Genomic DNA, 22,379 nt, shown 5'->3' on the forward strand with positions numbered 1-22,379 from the left:
CAGTCACAAAGAATAAGTACACACACAATTATTCTGAAGTGAAGGAAGCTGGTCATATGGCACAAATAGTAGCTGCTAAGCCAAATGTTCGAGTTCGAACCCAGTGCAATGCTATACTTTTTATCAACATCCATCTTGGGCTCCGGATGGACCGACAGACAGACAAACAAAAAGCTTAATTTATTAAAGATAAATAATACCAAACTCCTATGAACAATATATTATTTTATTAATTCTTTTGACTAAATAAGAAAAGGCTTAACATAAGGAAGAGTTTCAAAATGTTTATTTTCAAAAGAGACTAAAAGTTTAAAAAACTTCTATTAGCTATCAACCTTTTGTGTTGTAGATATTAAAAACCAGACTAGCTAATGTTGCTAATTACTAGCCCAATTTTTAAAATATATGCTTATAAATTCTTTCGAAACCAGGTTAAAGAATATAAATGACAATTTATAAATAAGAATAGAGAAATCTACCTGAGTTGGAAAGGTCTGATTCAAATTTAGCTCTCAGCCATTCTGAGGCTTCTGTTGTAGCAAAGGTAGCAAGGTACTCATCATTATCTCTGCAGTAAGCATCTGTGTTGTCCCAGCTTAGAGCTGTCTCAATGAGACGAAAGCATGTCTCCCATATGGGATTGTATGTGTATGGATCAGTGCAGGTTAACTCAGCTGTAAAAGTTTGCCTTACAAACATCAACTACTATATGTACTATTAGCTAGCAACCACATTATGTTTCTGAGGTCAGGAATATCTATTTTTATATGAGCATAAGCATAAAAGAACTTGTTATTGTACAGTAAATAGATGAACTTACACAAAGTCTTAGTAGATTTCATCGGAAGGTGTCGGTATTTATTTATCATTTATGATTATTTTTTATGTTTGAGTGGATCTGATTGCCAGGATGTTTGAATAGTATAATCAAACAATTTGATCTCGGTTGAAGCACTCGGACTAATTAAAAATTCAAATATGATTCCTATAATCGCAAAGGCACCAACAGAAGAGAGGGGCATAACAGTAAAGCTTGAATGCAATAGCCGACATCAGCTATAGCAACGATATTATTTAGTGATATCACTTTGCATTTATTTTTCTTTAAAGCGTTTGTTCTAGCGTTTGTCTTGTAATCTAGAAATACGCTGACAGTCCGATCGCCTGACAAATTAAAAACGATTATAAATAATAAAAAATACGAATACTTCCTAATAAAATCTACTAAGATTAGTGTAAGTTCACCTTTAACAGCCAGAAATAGTTCATCGTCAGACAACCACATTGCTAACTAAACAAAATTTGAGAATGATTACATATGTACCAGACTTCATAATGATCTTAAGAGTATGTTTTTATACGCAAATAGCTGGTTATAGCTTTATTGGTAGTAAGCCCAGCATTAGTCGTGATTTATTTCGTTTTTGACAAATAGCACACAAAACCACCAATAGCTGAACTTACTGTGGTAAGTCTGTAGGTGGGTTGTGCAGTTTTCTTTGAAATACTTTGCCATGTAGCAGTATCCAAGTTTAGAATCGAATGCTACAGCTCTACACGTTTCATAGTTAGCAAGGCATATCGTCATACATTCTATTTTTGTCCGTATATCATGCTGGGTGGTCTTTGTCACTTCGTCTAGACACAAATCCGTCTTTGTAAACGTCTTGAGCCTCGAAGTGGCACATACTGCCTAAAACATTTTTATAATATTATTATACTCACCTCCACAATAACATGTTATTGCTCACAGATACACCCTAGCCAATGTATGCAATGATTAAATTTTTATTTTAAAGGCAGATATTTGAAGCCAAAAATAAATCTTAGCGGAAGTATTTGGTAAAACCTCAACAATATAAAAGTATTGCTAAGCAATAATAAGAAATTATCTTTACGAAAATCGCAGTTTAAAACGCTACGCTAAGGAAATGTAAGTAACTACTTGTGTTAAAAATATCACACCAAAATCTAGTGATATAGACCGCAATTGGGATTTATTTATGTCTATGTGCGAAAGGTTTTATAGCCTATAAATATTCATACACGGCATGCACATACAAGTAGATGTGAGAAGACTTACTCGAGTATATGTAAACAGAAACAATACTCAACCAATTTTACTGATATCTTACACGTAAGTTGTTTTTAGCAGTTCATTTAACTCATGTGCAATCCACCTAGGTTTTTCACAAACTTTGTCATAGTCTTAGGAGCATAACTTCCCAAACTATCAGACAACTTCAATGTTTATTACAGGAAACTTTTATTTTTTATAACATATACACGTGTAGATTAGTTTAACAGATGAGCGTCTGATTTTCCACGTGTATTTTCATTATACTTACCACTGTGCAAAAGGTTAATGTCAGCTGAACGATTGTCAACATTATAGTCGTGTTAGAGTTCAAACCCAAAATATAGAAACGCGTGTACAACCACTCAAAGTAAAACCTGCGGCTATCTCGTGTGTTTCTAGCCTTATGGATTGATTTGAGAACAAAATTAATTTTCTTTGTTTTTATGTATTGCGGTCAAATTAAATTTCTAGTCAAGAGTCATAAAGCCCGTCCCAAATGACCTGACCTCAGATGTAAATGAGTTACAATCAGGTTCAACACATCTTAGCTGAATTTGCTCTGGTTTTGTTAGGAGTTGTAGTCAAGTTTAAATCAATATTATAATGACAAAGTGAATACAAATCGCAGATGCAAAAATAAATTATTAAAATGATGGTGTACGTGTAATGGCTAGCGCCATATTCACTGAGCAATGAGAGCAGCCATTGTTTGGTAGTTAGGGTGTTCGCTTGTGATCAATAGACTAGTGGTTCAAGTCACATGACCATTGGTGATATTGTAGAAGGCGTCCAGCCGCAAATGCTTTTGTGCCATATCTGACCGGGTCCTCCGAGACTAAACCGGCTCTTATTTCTATGTTCCAGCGTAGACGAAGAGGGTGGCTAGCCGCTCTGAAGGCCGAATAAAAACCTGACCAAGGGTGAAGGAGCTTTTCTGCCTGCCCACAGCTAGCTAGCTTGCCATGATGCAGCAATAAAAACTTCCAACAGAAGCTATGACAAACCACTTTTGAAATCTGCTAAAAAAGTCATTATAGGATGTTGGGGTGAACCTTAATTATCAACGCTGTCCAAAAAAACATACTACTTCCAAAATAGATTTGTATTAGTAAAATAAAAACTAAAGTTGCTACCATTAGCTAAGTTATTTAAGGACCACCATTGCGTTAGTCATGTTTTATCATTTAAAGTGAATCGGATTCGGTGAAACAACATATAGAAATATTGATTGCAGGGAACCGATATGGTATGTTTGACATAAAGAAGCTCACAGGGGAAATAAAGGTTGCAAAGAAAATAAATCCAGAGATGGTTGGATACTACAGGCTGGAGATAGGAGTTCAGGACAATGGACTCTCACCCTACACTGTAGTGACCAGTGTAGGAGTCGATATTACCACTGTAAGTACTTTGAGTTATAGTAGCTAGTAGTCAAGTACTTGATAAACTATAAATAGTCTACAGTATGCATCTGATTCTGACTCAGCTTGATAAAACAGGCTGTTTTTTTATTTGAGTTGTCTGCTTATACTTATAAGGGATGATAACTTTGGCACGAGCAGATCTTTGTCAAAAAGCAGAATTTCTGTGGAATTGGAAACTTTTGTTTGCTTAAAAGGACTTGTTTTCCAATTGTTTAAGGACTCATTTAGGCATCGCTATATTGTCCTTTTAATGTTCTTTTATTTATTTTGACAGCCATGTTAAGGAAATTAACCTTCCCTTGAATATTTTTACAATTTTGATATTAGTGTGAACGAATAATCTATCTGCTAAAAGTCACTACCAATTGCGTTCCAAATGATTCTATCTATAACCATTTTTATGAAATTTATCTCATATTTGGGTTATCTCCTTTTCACTATCATATTATCTCATATTTCACAAAGGGATGGTAGCAAGCCAGATGTGAATCGAATGCGTGACATAAATCTTATAGTGGTAATTGTCCTCTTTTCAACATCTGAGGTTCTCAGCCTCATGCTAATTGCAGCCATTACTAGGATAAAGCGAAAGGTATGGGAACTATTGAGTGCAGTCAGTTTAACACAGGTTGTATTTTAGGCTTGTTGGTAATTATAATAATGGCATGTTTTACAGTTAGCTGAATCAGATAGAGTCTTCTAAAGGAATGATGGCCTTATATAAACACATAAATATTGTAAATTGTTGTTTTGATCTGCCTAAATTGCCATTTGTCTAGTATCACCCAAATTTAAAGTTGAGATTGAAGCATTAAAATTCATTTACGGAACGAGCTTTATTCAGCAGTTATTCACTAGTCGTATAATAAAAAGACCAGGAGTCTAACTCAGTACTTTCAAATTCAGTACTCTCAACTTGTACACAAAGTACTTATCTATGTAAAAAGCAATTGTATCTAAAGTTGTCAAGATTTATTGCTAAGTAAACTAGTTATATGACAATGGTTTTGTTTTTGTGCCTTAGTGTCTAATTTGCTTTGAACTGTGTTGATAATGATCAATAATGGCCATAATTATTGGCCATTATTGACCAGTGATAATAAAATTCATATCTTTCTACCTTAATGACATGGAAAATAAATAAAACGAACATGACAATGGTACATTAATTACCAATGGTCCAAGTTGGAAACATCACTCACAAGCTAAATAAGCAAATAATATAAACAGAAAGGCAACACTAGATATATTTGTTAAAAAATTGATAACAGTTTAATTCCGAAATATAATTTAATGAGTGTAAGCCATGAATAGAAGTACATATACTTTGGTAGGTCTGTAGATGGGTTGTGCAGTTTGCTTCGAAGTACTTTGCCATGTAGCAGTATCCAAGCTTACAATCAAATGCTACAGCTCTATACGTTTTATAGTTAGCAAGGCACATCGCCATACATTCTACTTTTGTCTGTATATCATGTCGGGTGGTCTTTGTCATTTCGTCTAGACACAAATCGGTTTTTGAAAATGTTGTGAGCCTCGAAGTGGCACATACTGCCTCAAACATTTTATAATATTATTTTCATCACCGCAATAACATTTTATTGTTCACAGATACACTCGAGCCATATCGTCATACATTCCACATGTATGTCTGCCACTATATCATGCTGTGTGGTCTTTGCCACTTCATCTAAACACAAATCCGTTTTTGTAAATTTCGTATGGCCGAACGGGATGCACACTCTCTGAAAACATTTTTAGATTTATGTGTGGTATAATGACATGGATGCTGTAATTTACAAGTATACCAAAACAACCAATTATGTTAAGCTGATGCATTTTAGTTGGTCTTTGGCAGAAATATGATATAAAAATCAATGATAAAGTTTTGATAAGCTATTTTATCAATTTTAATAAAATTATATTGTAACTTGGACATAACACAAAAAATTCAAAGTAGGTACTTTTTCAAAATACTGCTTCATCGTTTCTAGTCTCTAAATCTATATATATAATTCTCAATGTTGTTTGTCTGTTTTCCGCTTTCGCTTAGTCCAGCTATAGCAATTAAAACTTTGGAATAAAAATTCAACATATAACTGTATTTGAACTCACAATGATTGCAAACGCAGTTTGATAATCTATTGCTTTACCACGAAACCACGGAAGCTCATACAATTGCCCATTCTTACTACGTAACGTATACATCGATTTCCGTTTTTCCACCAAAGTTATGAATTTACTTAAACTCTATGAACTCATTTAGTTCTATGGAACGTGATGCTGTTTGTCCTTGCGGTATTTAGGCTATTTTGTTTTCGGCAAAACAATGATATATATTTATATATATATACATAAATATATATATATATATATATTTATGTATATATATTTAAATATATATACATAAATATATATATATATATATTTATGTATATATATTTAAATATATATCATTGTTTTGCCGAAAACAAAATAGCCTAAATACCGCAAGGACAAACAGCATCGCGTTCCATAGAACTAAATGAGTTCAATATATATATATATAAATATATATATATATATATAAATATATATATATATATATATAAATATATATATATACATATATATATGTATATATATATATATATATATATATATATATATATATATATATATATATATATATATATATATATATATATATATATATATACTCTTTGATACTTCTTGATACCAATCTATTTTGATAAGCAGTGGTACTACCTGTTTGCCATCTATCTATATTCAGAGATCCATGCTAGGATAATAGATAACTCTTTACAACACTTTAACCCATGACACTCAGTTTGGTAGATTAATGCTGTAATACATGCACCAATCAATTGCCTTTAAATATTTATGATCGATTGCAAAGCTAACCTATTCTTTATTTTGTCAAAACAACTGACGATCTATAATGATGAACGAAAATGCCATGGAACTTGTATATATAATAGATATAACGATTACGGACGTCGCTTTTTTTTGCAAGTGCTCCTCTGTTTGGTCGAAACAACTGAAAATCTATAATGACGAACTAGAATGCCACGGGTGTTGTTTATATAGTATAGATATAATGCTTAAAGGCGTCACTCTTTTTTCTCAAGTGCTGCTAGATAGATTACCATTCAGCCCAAATTTTATAAATCAACCAACTTGCCACTTTTCGATATACAGATTTTTTCATAGAATGAAACGAAAACTTCACATAAACTGTTTACGCTATCTGGAATTCATTTTAGAGGAGGCACATGTTGGAGGAGCATCTACTGTAATGTTACACGATTATATTTTACATAATTTGAAATATAAATTAATTGATATAATGTATATAGTACATACATTATGTACTATATACATGTCTAGATGAATGCTTGCCATTACATGAGTAATGAAAACAGCTCGTGAACAGTGGCTGGCATTGTAGGTTCACTGATTAATTTGAATAAGCCAGCATAGGTATTGCTATGTGTACTGGACATTAATAAAAAAAACTATGATACCAAGCTTTAATGATTGTATGTTTAACGCAGTGTTATACATAATTTAACCCAAATAATGACTATCTGCTCAATAAACCAATTTTATCTTGCATAGCTTAATGATTGGCTTGTCGCCTTTTGTATGGTAGGGGCAGGGATCAAATCTTAGACGATGTGGATTTTTCATGACTAAATTTTCATTGCGAAACTGGACACAGGAATAAAAAAAACAACTAACGGGCACTGATATGTATATATATATGTATATATATATATATATATATATGTATGTATATATATATATATATATATATATATATATATTCATATATATATATATATATATATATGAAAGTCAAAATATGTTTCAAAATTAGTTTCATGTTTTTTTTATGTACCTTTAGGAACAGGTAATATTCTTTAATGCCTAGCTCCATTTTGCAACTCAAGTTAATATAACATTGAGCAAATGCCTACAGGCATGTTGCAAAGTTATATTTAGCTGCAGTGGTAGAAGTTATATACATATACACATGTACATATATATATATAACTATATATATATATATATATATATTAACTAAAAGCAAGTTAATATACATATATTAACTAATTCACACGAAACAAATTTGTAACGCAAATACTAAAAGTTTACTTTTTTCGCAATAATTTTTCAAATATATATATATATATATGTATATGTATATATGTATATAACTTCTACCACTGCAGCTAAATATTACTTTGCAACATGCCTGTAGGCATTTGCTCAATGTTAGATTAACTTGAGTTGCAAAATGGAGCTAGGCATTAAAGAATATTACCTGTTCCTAAAGGTACATAAAAAACATGAAACTAATTTTGAGACATATTTTGACTTTCATATTTTTCCTGCTGTATTAGATTGTGTGTAATGTATATAATATAAACCTATGGTCTTACTAGATAGCATGTATGTCATGTCACAAACCGGTAAAGATTGTAAAAAGCTGGTTTATAAATCAATTTTATCATCACAACTCAAGCACCAGTACGATAAAACTTTTTCAAAAGAAAAGAAATACTATTTATAAATTAATTGCATGGCGTGCACTCCCATAAATGCTTAAGAATCCTTCTTTTCATCCAAATACACTTAGTTCCCCAGAACATTTTTAGTCTTTTGTGTGCATCTTTATATTAGTACATGTAAATACTAGCAAAATACCCGGCATTGCACAGGTATTAACAATCATGTTAAAAGCAGTGATTACAATACCACACTTATAAACACAGTTTATGAACATTGCCATTTGCCACTAGCCTGGCACATTGCCAATGGCTAATTTAGGTAAGCTAGTGATCTACGGCTCTTACTAATGCATAGAATGACGTTGTGCAGTAATACAGAGCGTAGAGCGGTGGGGTATTTTCACCCACATGACGACATATATCGCCAATTAAATCAAATAAGCTTGCGTTGCTTGATTGGTAAAATATTAAAGTGTTTAAACTTTGAGCTATATATATATATATATATATATATATATATATATATATATACATATATATATATATATACATATATATACAACATATATACAACGGACCTACGCCCTGATGATGAGGAAATTGACTGGCACACGAAACCTCTTCATGGTGCTTACCACCAACAAATATCTAAGGTTGGCGATCTTCACCAGACATATATGTGGCTGAACAAAGGAAACCTAACGGCCAATACAGAGTCGCTAATCATGGCAGCCCAGGAGCAAGTGATCCCAACAAGGCAACTCCAAACGAAAATCTATCACACTAGAGACGATCCTAGATGCAGACTGTGCAAAGATGCACCTGAGACCATCCAACACATCATCAGTGGATGCAGGCAGCTAGCAGGGAACGCATACACTGAACGGCATAATCATGTCACAAGTATTGTGTATAGAAGTTTATGTGATGAGTATGGCCTTAATAAACCACAACACTGGTGGGAAGCTCCTGGTAAGGTGAATGAAAATGACCGCTCTAAGATCCTCCGGGACTTCTACATCCAAACTGACAAGCATGTCCTAGCAAACCAACCAGATATAGTGGTGGTAGACAAGGAGAACAAGAGGGCTACTATAATAGATATAGCAGTACCCAATGACTACAATATAGCCAGCAAAGAAAAAGAAAAGATAGAGAAATATCTCCCTCTTGGAGAAAAAATTGAAAAATGCTGGAATGTAAGAACAACTGTAATCCCAGTAGTCATTGGGGCACTGGGCGCAATAACACCGGCGCATAAAATGTGGCTTGCCCAAATACCAACAACAATCAACTCAGGTGAGTTGCAGAAAAGTGCGCTATTGGGAACAGCTAAGATCTTGAGGCGAGTGCTCAAACTCCCAGGTCTCTGGTAGGAAACCCGAGTTAGAGCAGGTAGAAAAATGTATAACTGAAGGTTTCAATTGCTATCACAATTCACTGCAGTCGAAATTGGAATTTCTCAAATGTTTGAACTGGTTTTAGAACCTTAATTATTATATAGCATGATATATATAAAAAAAACTTTCTCTCCTTGTTCAATGACATAATAAAAAAATAAATGCATTATATATTACTGACTCTAGAAGGATTTCAAAGAGTGAAAAGCCAAGTTAGTGATGAATTTCACTGAATTTTTTTAAAAAAGCTTGCGCTAACATTTGTTTGATATTCAGAAACTTGTCATAAAGTTTGGATTACACTTTTGCTTTTAGGTCCTGATAATTTGTGGTAGTCCTGTGCCAGCTTTCAGAAATCTGATTGAGTTCTCCAGATAGTGATCTAGTTTTGACGGTATCTTATTGGCTGCAAATTATGTTGCATGGATGTCCTTAACCTGACCTTAGTTTAGCTGGCATCCCAATAGTCTTGGTGATGCTACATTAGTGCTGATGGTATTGCTTTAGTGCTGATGGTAAGGCTTTATTGCTCATGGTAGCATATTAGTGCAGATGGTAATGTATTAGAGCTGATGGTAAAGCATTGGTGTTGAGGATAATGCTTTAACACTGTTAGTACTACATTAGTTCTGATGCTAATGCATTAGTCATGTTGCTAATGCATTAGTCATGTTGCTAAAGCATTAGTCCTGATGCTAAAGCATTAGTCATGTTGCTAATGCATTAGTTCTGATGCTAATGCATTAGTCCTGTTGATAATGCTAGTGTTAATAATAATACAGTAGCTGTGATGGTAATCCTATTACTTTGAAGTTTTGTTTTAGCGCTGATTTTATTGTTTTAGTGCCGATGGTAGTGCATTAGTGCTGTTGGTAGTGCATTAGTTTTGTCAGTAATGTATTATTGCCAATAGTACATCTGTAATGTTTTTTGTAATGCATTATTGTAAATACTAATGCAGAGGTGCTAATGGTCTCCTTGCACTGCGTTATTAAGCAATTTATTTTATGTTCACAGTATCTGGAAATGATTGCATATAATATTCAATATATATAACTCACATATATGTAGTTCAATGTAAATTAATGTAACTACAGATTTAACTAATTGTATTCACAAACGAATGGTTTGGGGGTGCTGCAACTGATGTCATGCCAGCCATCAGGCGCAATGCCCAGACAGTTCTCACGACCACCATAATTGTTTGGCTGATCGTCATACCAGTCAGAGTTAGGTTGGCCGTTTCCAGGGATGACTCCCGTTACTAATCCTTTCCATTCAAACTCAGTTAAGTCTTTCTGGCCACCGATGAAATTATAGCTGCCCCAGCCTGAAAAAGGCAATGTAGTCACATTTTAGAAGTTAGTTTTTTATCTTTTGTTTGAAGAGCTGTTTGTTGTCACTACATCATATTTTATTTCCAGCACATTATAGCAACCGGTAATGAAAGTCATTATATAAAAAGTTTTAGTTGGTTTTTTGATTTTAATTAAGAAAGTTATGGAGTCGGTGTGCTTAGAAATTGTCATTATTTACGATGACGTTGGAATGCTATCGATAATATCTCTAAAGCGGTGGGTTCTATGTAAAACTAAGTTCTCCGGCGCTCACGTTTGCGTTGAAAGATGGTTGAGCGTGCCAATCAGTCACAAAGAATAAGTACACACACAATTATTCTGAAGTGAAGGAAGCTGGTCATATGGCACAAATAGTAGCTGCTAAGCCAAATGTTCGAGTTCAAATCCAGTGCGATGCTATAATTTTTATCAATATCCATCTGTGGCTTCGGATAGACCGACAGACAGACAAACAAAAAGCTTAATTTATTAAAGATGAATAATACCAAACTCCTATGAACAATATATTATTTTTATTAATCGTATTGACTATAAATAAAAAATTCTTAACATAAGGAAGAGTTTCATAATGTTTATTTTTAAAAAATTCTGATTTTTAATGTTTTTTAAATTTTAATTTCAAAAAGTTATCCTAAAAGTTAAAAAAATTCTATTAGCTATCGGCCTTTTGTGTTGTAGCTATTAAAAACCAGACTAGCTAATGTTGCTAATGACTAGCCTATTTTTTAAAATATATGCATATATACTCTTTCAAAACCAGGTTAAAGAATATAAATGACAATTTATAAATAAGAGTAAAGAAATATACCTGAGTTGGAAGAGTCGAGGTCTGATTCAATTTTAGCTCTCAGCCATTCTGAGGCATCTGTTGTAGCAAAGGTAGCAAGGTACTCATCATTATCTCTGCAGTAAGCATCTGCGTTGTCCCAGCTTAGAGCTGTCTCAATGAGACGAAAGCATGTCTCCGATATGGGATTGTATGTGTATGGAGCAGGGCAGGTTAACTCAGCTGTAAAAGTTTGCCTTACAAATATCAACCACTATAGTTACTATCAGCTAGCAACAACATTATGTTTCTGAGGTCAGGAATATCTATTTTTATATGAGCATAAGCATAAAAGAACTTGTTATTGTACAGTAAATAGATGAACTTACACAAAGTCTTAGTAGATTTCATCGGAAGGTGTCGGTATTTATCTATCATTTATGATTAATTTTTATGTTTGAGTGGATCTGATTGCCAGGATGTTTGAATAGTAAAATCAAACAATTTGATCTCGGTTGAAGCACTCGGACTAATAAAAAATATGATTCCTATAATCGTAAAGGCACCGACAGAATAGAGGGGCATAACAGTAAAGCTTGAATGCAATAGCCGACATCAGCTATAGCAACGATACCGTTTAGTGATGTCATTTTGTATTTGTTTTTCTTTTAAACGTTTGTTATAGTGTTTGTCCTGTAATCTAAAAATACGCTGACAGTCCGATCGCCTGACAAATCAAAAACGATTATAAATGATAAAAAATACCAATACTTCCTAGTAAAATCTACTAAGGCTTTGTGTAAGTTTATCTTTAACAGTTCAGCCAAAAATAGTTCATTGTTAGACAACCACATTGCAGTAACTAAACAAATTTACCTCAAACATAAAAGAAATCGTAAATGATAAAAACATACTAATGTTTTTTGATGAAATCTACTAAGGTTTGTGTAAGTTTATCTTTAAGAAAATTTAATTTTCACTAACTGAGTATAAGATGAGTAAAATGTACAAATAGCTGAACTTACTGTGGTAGGTCTGTAGGTGGGTTGTGCAGTTTTCTCCGAGATACTTTGCCATGTAGCAGTATCCAAGTTCAGAATCAAATGCTACAGCTCTACACGTTTTATAGTTAGCAAGGCATATCGACATACATTCTATCTTTGTCCGTATACCGTGTTGAGTGGTCTTTGTCACTTCGTCTAGACACAACTCCGTTTTTGTAAAAGTCGTGAGCCTCGAAGTGGCACATACTGCCTAAAACATTATTATAATATTATACTCATCTCCACAATAACATGCTATTGCTCACAGATACACTTGAGACAAAGCATGCATTTATTTGATTTTGGCAATTAGTTTTAAAGGCAGGCGTTTAAAGCTAAGAATAAATATTATCAGATGTAATCGGGGATCTCAACAATATAAAAATATAACCAATAATAAGGAATTATCTTTGGAAAAACTGCTGTTAAAATTGCTAAGCTGAAAAATATAAATAATTAATAATATTAAAATATGTTGCAGAAAAATCTAGATATATCGGCAGAAATTGAAAATCACTCAAGTGAATGTGCGCACAATTTTATACCGGTAGGCTATAAATACTCAAACATGGCATGCACATGCAGGTAGATGTGTTAAGACTTATTTGAGTCTATGTAACCATAAACAATGTTAAACCAATATTAATAGTACATTACATGTAATTTTTATTTAGCAGTTCATTTAACTTACATGCAATCATCTAAACTTTTTCAAAATTTTGCCATAGTTTTACTCACATAATTTCACAAACTCTTAGACAGTTTCAATTTTTTATCATAGGAAACTGTTTTTTTTATCACATAATTATAGATTAGTTTAACAGCTGAGCCTCTGAAATTCCATGCGTATCTTTATTATACTTACCACTGCGCAGAAAGCCAATGTCAGCTGAATGGCTGTCAACATTATAGTGCTGTTAGTGTTCTAACCCAAAAGATAGTAATGCATGTACATGTACAACCATGGAAAGTAATACCTGCGGTTATCTTGCGTGTTGCCAAACAATGTTTCTAGCATTATGGATTGGTCTGAGAATAAAATTAATTTTCTTTGTTTTTATGTATTGCGGTCAAGTTAAAATTCTAGTTAAGAACAACAGAGTCGGTCCCAAATGGCCTGACGTCAGACATAAGTAAGTGACAATCAGGTTCAACGCATCTAATCTAGAGTTGTTCTGGTTTCTGTAATGAATTGTTGTTAAGTTTAAATCAATATTATAATGGGAAAGCCAAAACAAATTGCGGGTGCAAAGATTAATTATTAAAATGATGACGTATGTAAAGTTTGAAAGTTAGAATGGCAATTGTTGTCATATGTTAAATACAAATCAATTTTCTGTGCAAATACCTTTTTGTTACCCGTATCGTCTTATTCAAAGCTTTTATGGACAGCTTTTGGTGGAACAGTAACCATTTTTATAAACAGACTTCTATGCGATAATTGTTAATATCAATTCATCATATTCAAGATTTGTATTTTCTTTGATCAGTTGAAATTAATTGTGTCATTACTGAATCATATTTAATTGTAATAGTAGAAAAAACAGACTTAGTTTAGCTATTACCTGCTAATCATTTCACGTTTACACCTAAATCCTGTTAAACCTCTTATATTGTTTTTAATTTATTTGATCTGCACGAAATATTTTTCTTATGATTTGAAGTTTTAAGGTTGCAGCTGTTTGACAAAGTTTGTTTTTAACATCTACATGTATATATATATTTATATATTAATATATATATTTATTAATAAGATCAGTAATACCTATACTAGCTTATTCAAATTAACGAATGACAATTAGATTAACAGCCACTGTTTGTGAGCTGCTTTCATTACTCGTGTCAGGGTAAGCATTCATCTATATATGTATAATGTACATGATGTATGCACTATATACATGGCATCAAATAATATATATTTTACATTATGTAAAATACCATTGTACAATATTACAGTAAACAGTCCTCTAACATATGCCTCCTATAAACTAAATTTCAGATAGCGTAAAAAGTTTATGTGAAGCTTTTGCTTCATGCCATGCAAAAAACTGTTATTCAAAAAGTGTCAATTCGAGTGATTTATAAAAGTTAGGTTAAATGGTAATGTAGTTTGCTGTGCAATAATTCATAAATATTTAAAGGCTATTGATTGGTGCAAGTGTTACAGCGTCGATCTACCAAACTGAGTGTCATGGGTTAAAGTATTGTAAAGAGTTATCTATTATCCTAGCATTGATCCTGAATACAGATAGATGACAACCAGGTAGTACAGCTGTTTATTGGGAAAAGTTATTGGTTGTTTTGCTTTATTGCAGACGTATAAACCATTTGTTATTGTCTAAAAATTAGTGATATTGATCAGACAAAGGAGAAAAGCGATCGATGCAAACCAGTAATACCGGAGTTACGTTACAGCCAACAAATTAAAACGTCAGTTCTAGTTTTTCTTTTTGTATGCCTAAGGGGTGTTTAAAAAAGATCTTGGAATGGATTAGGCAACTCAAATGCATATATGCATATATATATATATAAATACATATATATAAATATATATATATATAGATAAATATATATGTATATATATATATACATATATATATATATATATATATATATATATATATATATATATATATATATATATATATATATATATATATATATATTTAGGTCGAAAAGGTAGAGAAATATCTCCCTCTTGGAGAAGAAATGGAAAAATGCTGGAAGGTAAGAACAACTGTAATCCCAGTAGTCATTGGGGCACTGGGCGCAATAACACCGGCGCATAAAATGTGGCTTGCCCAAATACCAACAGCAATCAACTCAGGTAAGTTGCAGAAAAGTGCGCTATTGGGAACAGCTAAGATCTTGAGGCAAGTGCTCAAACTCCCAGGTCTCTGGTAGGAGACCCAAGTTAGAGCAGAATTTACCACCCATACGGGGTATCCGGGGTGAGGAAACAATTTTTTTATATATATATATACAGGAGGCTAATGGCAAAAAGATGGCGAGTGTAAAAATTAAGCGAGGCATCTATCAAGGTGACTCCTTATCACCGCTGCTCTTCTGCATATGCTTAAACCCTCTAAGCAATATGCTGGAGGAGACTCAATATGGGTACCAGTTTAAGAGTGGCACCAAGATAAACCACCTCTTCTACATAGATGACATCAAGCTGTACGCTAACAAAGAAAGGGACGTTGATTCGCTAATACACCTCACTCAGGTATACAGCAAGGACATCGGAATGACCTTCGGTATTGAGAAATGTGGAAAGCTAATTCTTAAGAAAGGCCATTCTATGCTCACAGATGGCTTAAGAATGCCAAATGGTACCATCAAAGATATAGAAGAAGTGTACAAGTACTTGGGGATTATGCAAAGCAACATCAACCACGAAGCCGAAGTAGGTCACAAAGCCATTACCGAATACAAGAAATGTCTTCGGCAGGTCTTACGGAGCCAGCTCAATGCCAAGAATCAAGTCATGGCAATAAATACCTACGCACTGCCAGTAATAAGATATCCAGCAGGCATAATAAAGTGGACTGAGGAAGCCATCAAAGAAACAGATATAGCAACTCGTAAACTGCTGACCATGCATGGAGCACTTCACCTAAAATCTGATACTACTAGATTGTATCTTGAAAGGAAAGATGGCCGTAAGAAACTGAAAAATTTACAGCAGACAGGGAAAGAGGAGGAGCAAAGCATCAAAGCCTATGCAGTCTTCATGGCCACTTCCGGTAAGTTGCAAGCTGAATTTCAAGCGGCTGCTCTTACAATGGACCTACGCCCTGATGATGAGGAAATTAACTGGCACACGAAGCCTTTTTATGGTGCTTACCACCGACAAATATCTAAGGTTGGCAATCTTCACCAGACATATATGTGGCTGAACAATGGAAACCTAACGGCCAATACAGAGTCGCTAATCATGGCAGCCCCGGAGCAAGTGCTCCCAACAAGGCAACTCCAAACAAAAATCTATCACACTAGAGACGATCCTAGATGCAGACTGTGCAAAGATGCACCTGAGACCATCCAACACATCATCAGTGGATGCAAGCAGCTAGCAGGAAACGCATACATTGAGCGGTATAATCATGTCGCAGGTGTTGTGTATAGAAGTCTATGCGATGAGTATGGCCTTAATAAACCACAACACTGGTGGGAATTGCTCCTGGTAAGTTGAATAAACATGACCGCGCTAAGATCCTCTGGGACTTCTACATCCAGACTGGACTGACAAGCATGTCCTAGCAAACCAACCAGATATAGTGGTGGTGAACAAGGAGAACAAGAGGGCTACTATAATAGATATAGCGGTACCCAATGACTACAATAAAGCCAGCAAAGAAAAAGAAAAGGTAGAGAAATATCTCCCTCTTGGAGAAGAAATTGAAAAATGCTGGAATGTAAGAACAACTGTAATCCCAGTAGTCATTGGGGCACTGGGCACAATTACACCGGCGCATAAAATTTGGCTTGCCCAAATACCAACAGCAATCAACTCAGGTGAGTTGCAAGAAAGTGCGCTATTGGGAACAGCTAAGATCTTGAGGCGAGTGCTCAAACTCACAGATCTCTGGTAGGAGACCCGAGTTAGAGCAGAATTTACCACCCATACGGGGTATCCAGGGTGAGGAAACAACTGGTATTTATATATATATATATATATATGTACATATATATATATATGTATATATACATATATACATACAATTTTATATATATATATATATATATAATTGTTTCCTCACCCCGGTTAACCTGTATGGGGTGGTACTTTTCAGCTCTAACTCGGGTCTCCTACCAGAGACCTGGGAGTTTGAGCACTCGCCTCAAGATCTTAGCTGTTCCCAACAGCGCACATTTTTGCAACTCACCTGAGTTGATCGCTGTTGGTATTTAGGCAAGCCACATTTTATGCGCTGGTGTTATTGCGCCCAGTGCCCAATGACTACTGGGATTACAGTTGTTCTTACATTCCAGCATTTTTCAATCTCTTCTCCAAGACGGAGATATTTCTCTACTTTTTCTTTTCCTTTGCTGGCTATATTGTAGTCATTGGGTACTGCTGTATCTATTATAATATTTCTCTTGTTCTCCTTGTCCACCACCACTATATCTGGTTGGTTTGCTAGGACATGCTTGTCAGTCCGGATGTGGAAGTCCCAGAGAATTTTAGCGCGGTCATTTTCATTGACTTTACCAGCTATGGTAGTAGACTATTACCAAATACTACCATAGCTGGTGGTATTTTGTATCAGTTTTTTGAGTTTTCTATCAGTTTTATTGTGTTAGTGCTGACAGAGTTGCATTTGTGATTTTGGTACTGCCTTAGTCTTGTCGGTTATGTATTAATGCAAACATAATGCTAATAGTAATGTATTATTGAAAATGCTAATAGTGCTGATGATGTCCGGTGCACTGAGTTACTAAACAATTTATTTTATGTTTACAGTATCTAAAACAGTTGCGTATAATGTTCAATATATACAGTTCATATATATGTAGTTCAATAAATATTCATGTAACTCCAATGTCAATTAATTGTATTCACAAATGAATCGTTTGACCATGCTGCAAGGCATGTCATGCCAGCCTCCTCCTGTACCCTGAATGCACACACATTTCAGAGAGTCACTGTGTGCTGGCTCATTGACATCCCAGTCAGAGTTAGGTTGACCGTTTTCAGGAATGACTCCCGTTACTATTCCTTTCCATTCAAACTCAGTTAAATATTTCCGGCCACCAATGGTGGGATATCCCTCCCAGCCTGAAAAAGGCAATGTAGTCACATTTTAGAAGTTAGTTTTTTATCTTTTGCTCAAAGAACTGTTCTTTTCACTACACCATAATTCATTATAGCAAGCGGTAATAAAAGTCATTATTTACAAAGTTTCAGCTGTCGTCTTATTTTTGATTAAGGGAGTTATAGAGTCGGTGTGCTGAGAAATTGTCATTATTTACGATGACATTGGAATGCTATCGATAATATTTATGACTTGGCGGGTTCTTCATAAAACAAGTTCTCCCGCACTCCAGTTTGCTGTGAAATTTTGTCAAGAGTGTCAATAAAACATAAAGAATAAATACAAACAAGATTATTCTGCAATGCAGAAAGTTAGTTGTTTGGCACAGATGGTAGTTGCTAAGCCAAATATCCAAGTTCACAGCTAGTACGAAGCAACCTTTTTTACCAACATCTGCCTATTGCTTTGGATTGACTGACAGACAGATAAACACAAAACCTAATTTAATAAAGATAAGTAATACTAAACTCTTATGAACAACATATTATTTTTAATAATTATATTGACTAAATTTAAAAACGCTTTACATAGAGAAGTGTTTTCACAATATTTATTTTTAAAAATCCTGAAAAAATTTTAGAAAAATATTCTATTAACTGTCGATCACTCCTAACAGTCCAATTTTTTTGTTCCTTTTAAATGTTTTAATGAAACCTGCTTTCACGTTTATTGGCTAAAATGTATGTGGATTCAGCAAGCTCATGTTAAACTTATATTTTTATTTATTTATCTGTATCTGCATCAAGATAAATTTTTTACATGGAATTATACTTAGAAGAAAAGAGGAGCACTAACATCTAAATGTAGAAGTGACTGTTTTTTGGTAGAAAAGCTCAAGGCCTGCAGCACAAATATAATATTACTAAAGCTCTGGCAGGCTCATGCGCAGTGAGAGCATCATCATGTGTAATAGCTATGCAAACAACTATTCTTACAGTATATGTGGTAATGGGGTTGAGTGATGCAGATGGTAACGTTCTTGGCTGAGAATCTGAATATCTGGTTCAATTAATTTTCCATCAGCTATTTGAGAAATTTAGAATTCTACCTATTCATACAGTTTGAAAACTTCATATTTATCTCTTAGCTCTCCATACTTTTAAATACATCTATCCGTCGGTTACATATAACACACGTCATTCCTGAATGGCTCTAACGCTGCCACCTTCTCTTTTAACACCTGTTCATTGACGGATCATGTCTCAGGCGTTGCCCGTATGGGACTCTTTCTCAACTAACCTCCGACAAATAAGCACTTTTAATAAGTTCAAATCAAGTCTCAAACAACACACCCTTGATTCACTTGAACAGTCATTGTGCATTTTTTCTTCTCCAAATAACTTAATAATGTAACTGTTAACCAGGGTCCTGTGCCATGAATAACTAAACTTATGCACACGTGGCTCCTCATTGTGCTAACTTTTTACTTCACTGCTAGGTACCTTTTCAATGAAATAAAACCAATTACAAAAAATTCTCATGTGATGCACTCTTTTTTCTAAAGCCTTTAGTGTCGCTCCAGCTTTTATTACAGTATAGGTTACCACCAGATCAATAAGTGTCAATAGCTACATAACAACACCTAATGTGTTGTATTGGTTGCTATTGAGACACCAGACTAACTATTGTTTCTATATACATGTACTTTGAAACCTATTTTCCAAAGTATATACATCTACATATTTTGGAAACCAGATTAAATGATATATTTGACAAGTGACCGACAGGAATAGAGAGATCTACCTGCGTTGGAAGGGTAAAGGTCTGCTTTAACTTTAGCTCTCAGCCATTCTGAGGCTTCTGTTGTAGCAAAGGTGACCAGGTACTCTCCATTAGCTCTGCAGTAAGCATCTGCGTTGTCCCAGTTTAGAGCTGTCTCACTGAGACGAAAGCATGTCTTAGATATGGGGTTGTAAGTGTATGGATCAGCGCAGGTTAACTCAGCTGTAAAGATTCACATTGTAAACATTACCTAGTACATGTTCATGAATTCCTTTAAGCTAGCGAACACAGATATGTTTCTGAGGTCATGAAAATTTATTTTTATATGAGCATAATCATAAAAGAACTTGTTATTGTACAGTAAATAGATGAATTTACACAAAGTATTTGTAGATTTCATCGGAAGGTGTCGGTACTTCTCTATCATTTATGATTATTTTTTATGTTTGAGATGATCTGATTGCCAGGATGTTTCATTATTAAAATCAAACAATTTGATCTCGGTTGAAGCACTCCGACTAATTGAAAGTTCAAATATGATTCCTATAATCGCAAAGGCACCGACAGAATAGAGGGGCATAACAGTTAAGCTTGAATGCAATAGCCGACATCAGCTATAGCAACGATATTATTTAGTGATATCATTTTGCATTTATTTTTTTTTAAGCGTTTGTTCTAGCGTTTGTCTTGTAATCTAAAAATACGCTGACAGTCCGATCACCTCACAAATCAAAAACGATTATAAATAATAAAAAATACTAATACTTTGTAATAAAATCTACTAAGATTAGTGTAAGTTCACCTTTAACAGCCAGAAATAGTTTATCGTCAGACAACCACATTGCTAGCTAAACAAAATTTGAGAAATAACCTCAAGATTATGTTTATATACACAAATAGCTGGTAATATCTTTATTGGTAGTAAGCCTATGCAGCGTTAGTCATGATTTATTTCGTTTTTGTCAAATAGCGCACAGGAGGGCGTTTAATGGGCTAGCTTTCAATTAGCAGATGAAATTTTGAAACAAAATATTTTACTGACTTTGCAGGAAGCTTAGAGTATATGTGTAAAGCTTAGATGGAATCAGCTGATAAAATATGAAACGCATAGTGTTTTCATATATTTCATGAAACATTCTATGCCCTTGCATGTACACACATGCATATAGGAATTATAGCATCAATAGTAATAATAATAACTATTAGTAACTATTTTGGTATGTATTTTTCTTCTGTGCATTCTAATGGGTCCAAGTTTTGTCAATTTTAATCATAAAACATTCCGGCATTCAGATCACCTCAAATATAAAATAAATCGTAAATGATAGAAAATACTGATAACTTTTGATAAAGTCTACTAAGGTTTGTGTAAGTTTATCTTTAACAAAATTAACTTTCACCAACTTAATATAAGATGAGTAAAATGTACCAATAGCTGAACTTACTGTGGTAGATCTCTAGGTTGGTTGTGCAGTTTTCTCCGAGATACTTTGCCATGTAGCAGTATCCAAGTTCAGAATCAAATGCTACAGCTCTACACGTTTTATAGTTGGCAAGGCACATCATCATACATTCTATTTTTATCCGTATATCGTGTTGAGTGGTCTTTGTCACTTCGTCTAGACACAAATCCGTTTTTGAAAAAGTCGCTTGCCTCGAAGTAGCACATACTGCCTAAAAAATTTTTATAATATTATACTCATCTCCACAATAACATGTTATTGCTCACAGATACACTTGAGACAAAGCATGCATTTATTTGATTTCGGCAATTAGTTTTAAAGGCAGGCGTTTAAAGCTAAGAATAAATATTATCAGATGTAATCGGGGATCTCAACAATATAAAAATATAACCAATAATAAGGAATTATCTTTGGAAAAACTGCTGTTAAAATTGCTAAGCTGAAAAATATAAATAATTAATAATATTAAAATATGTTGCAGAAAAATCTAGATATATCGGCAGAAATTGAGAATCACTCAAGTGAATGTGCGCACAATTTTATAACGGTAGGCTATAAATACTCAAACATGGCATGCACATACAGGTAGATGTGTTAAGACTTATTTGAGTCTATGTAACCATAAACAATGTTAAACCAATATTAATAGTACATTACATGTAATTTTTATTTAGCAGTTCATTTAACTTACATGCAATCATCTTAACTTTTTCAAAATTTTCCCATAGTTTTACTCACATAATTTCACAAACTCTTAGAAAGTTTCAATTTTTTATCATAGGAAACT

The 22,379-nt window shown here is 33.9% G+C and overlaps 1 protein-coding gene across 1 annotated transcript; it reads right to left on the reverse strand.

The window, feature by feature from the left end:
* Positions 1–18,140: 18,140 nt before the first annotated feature.
* LOC137407150 (snaclec botrocetin subunit beta-like) lies at positions 18,141–21,695 on the reverse strand. The gene is made up of 3 exons (XM_068093752.1): positions 21,575–21,695; positions 20,151–20,351; positions 18,141–18,370 (listed from the first exon to the last, which is right to left on the reverse strand). The coding sequence occupies exons 1-3, from the start codon at positions 21,693–21,695 to the stop codon at positions 18,141–18,143; spliced, it is 552 nt and encodes a 183-aa protein (XP_067949853.1).
* Between the last annotated feature and the right edge of the window lie 684 nt (positions 21,696–22,379).

Source organism: Watersipora subatra, chromosome 10, assembly GCF_963576615.1.
Source record: "Watersipora subatra chromosome 10, tzWatSuba1.1, whole genome shotgun sequence".
Taxonomy (NCBI): domain Eukaryota; kingdom Metazoa; phylum Bryozoa; class Gymnolaemata; order Cheilostomatida; family Watersiporidae; genus Watersipora; species Watersipora subatra.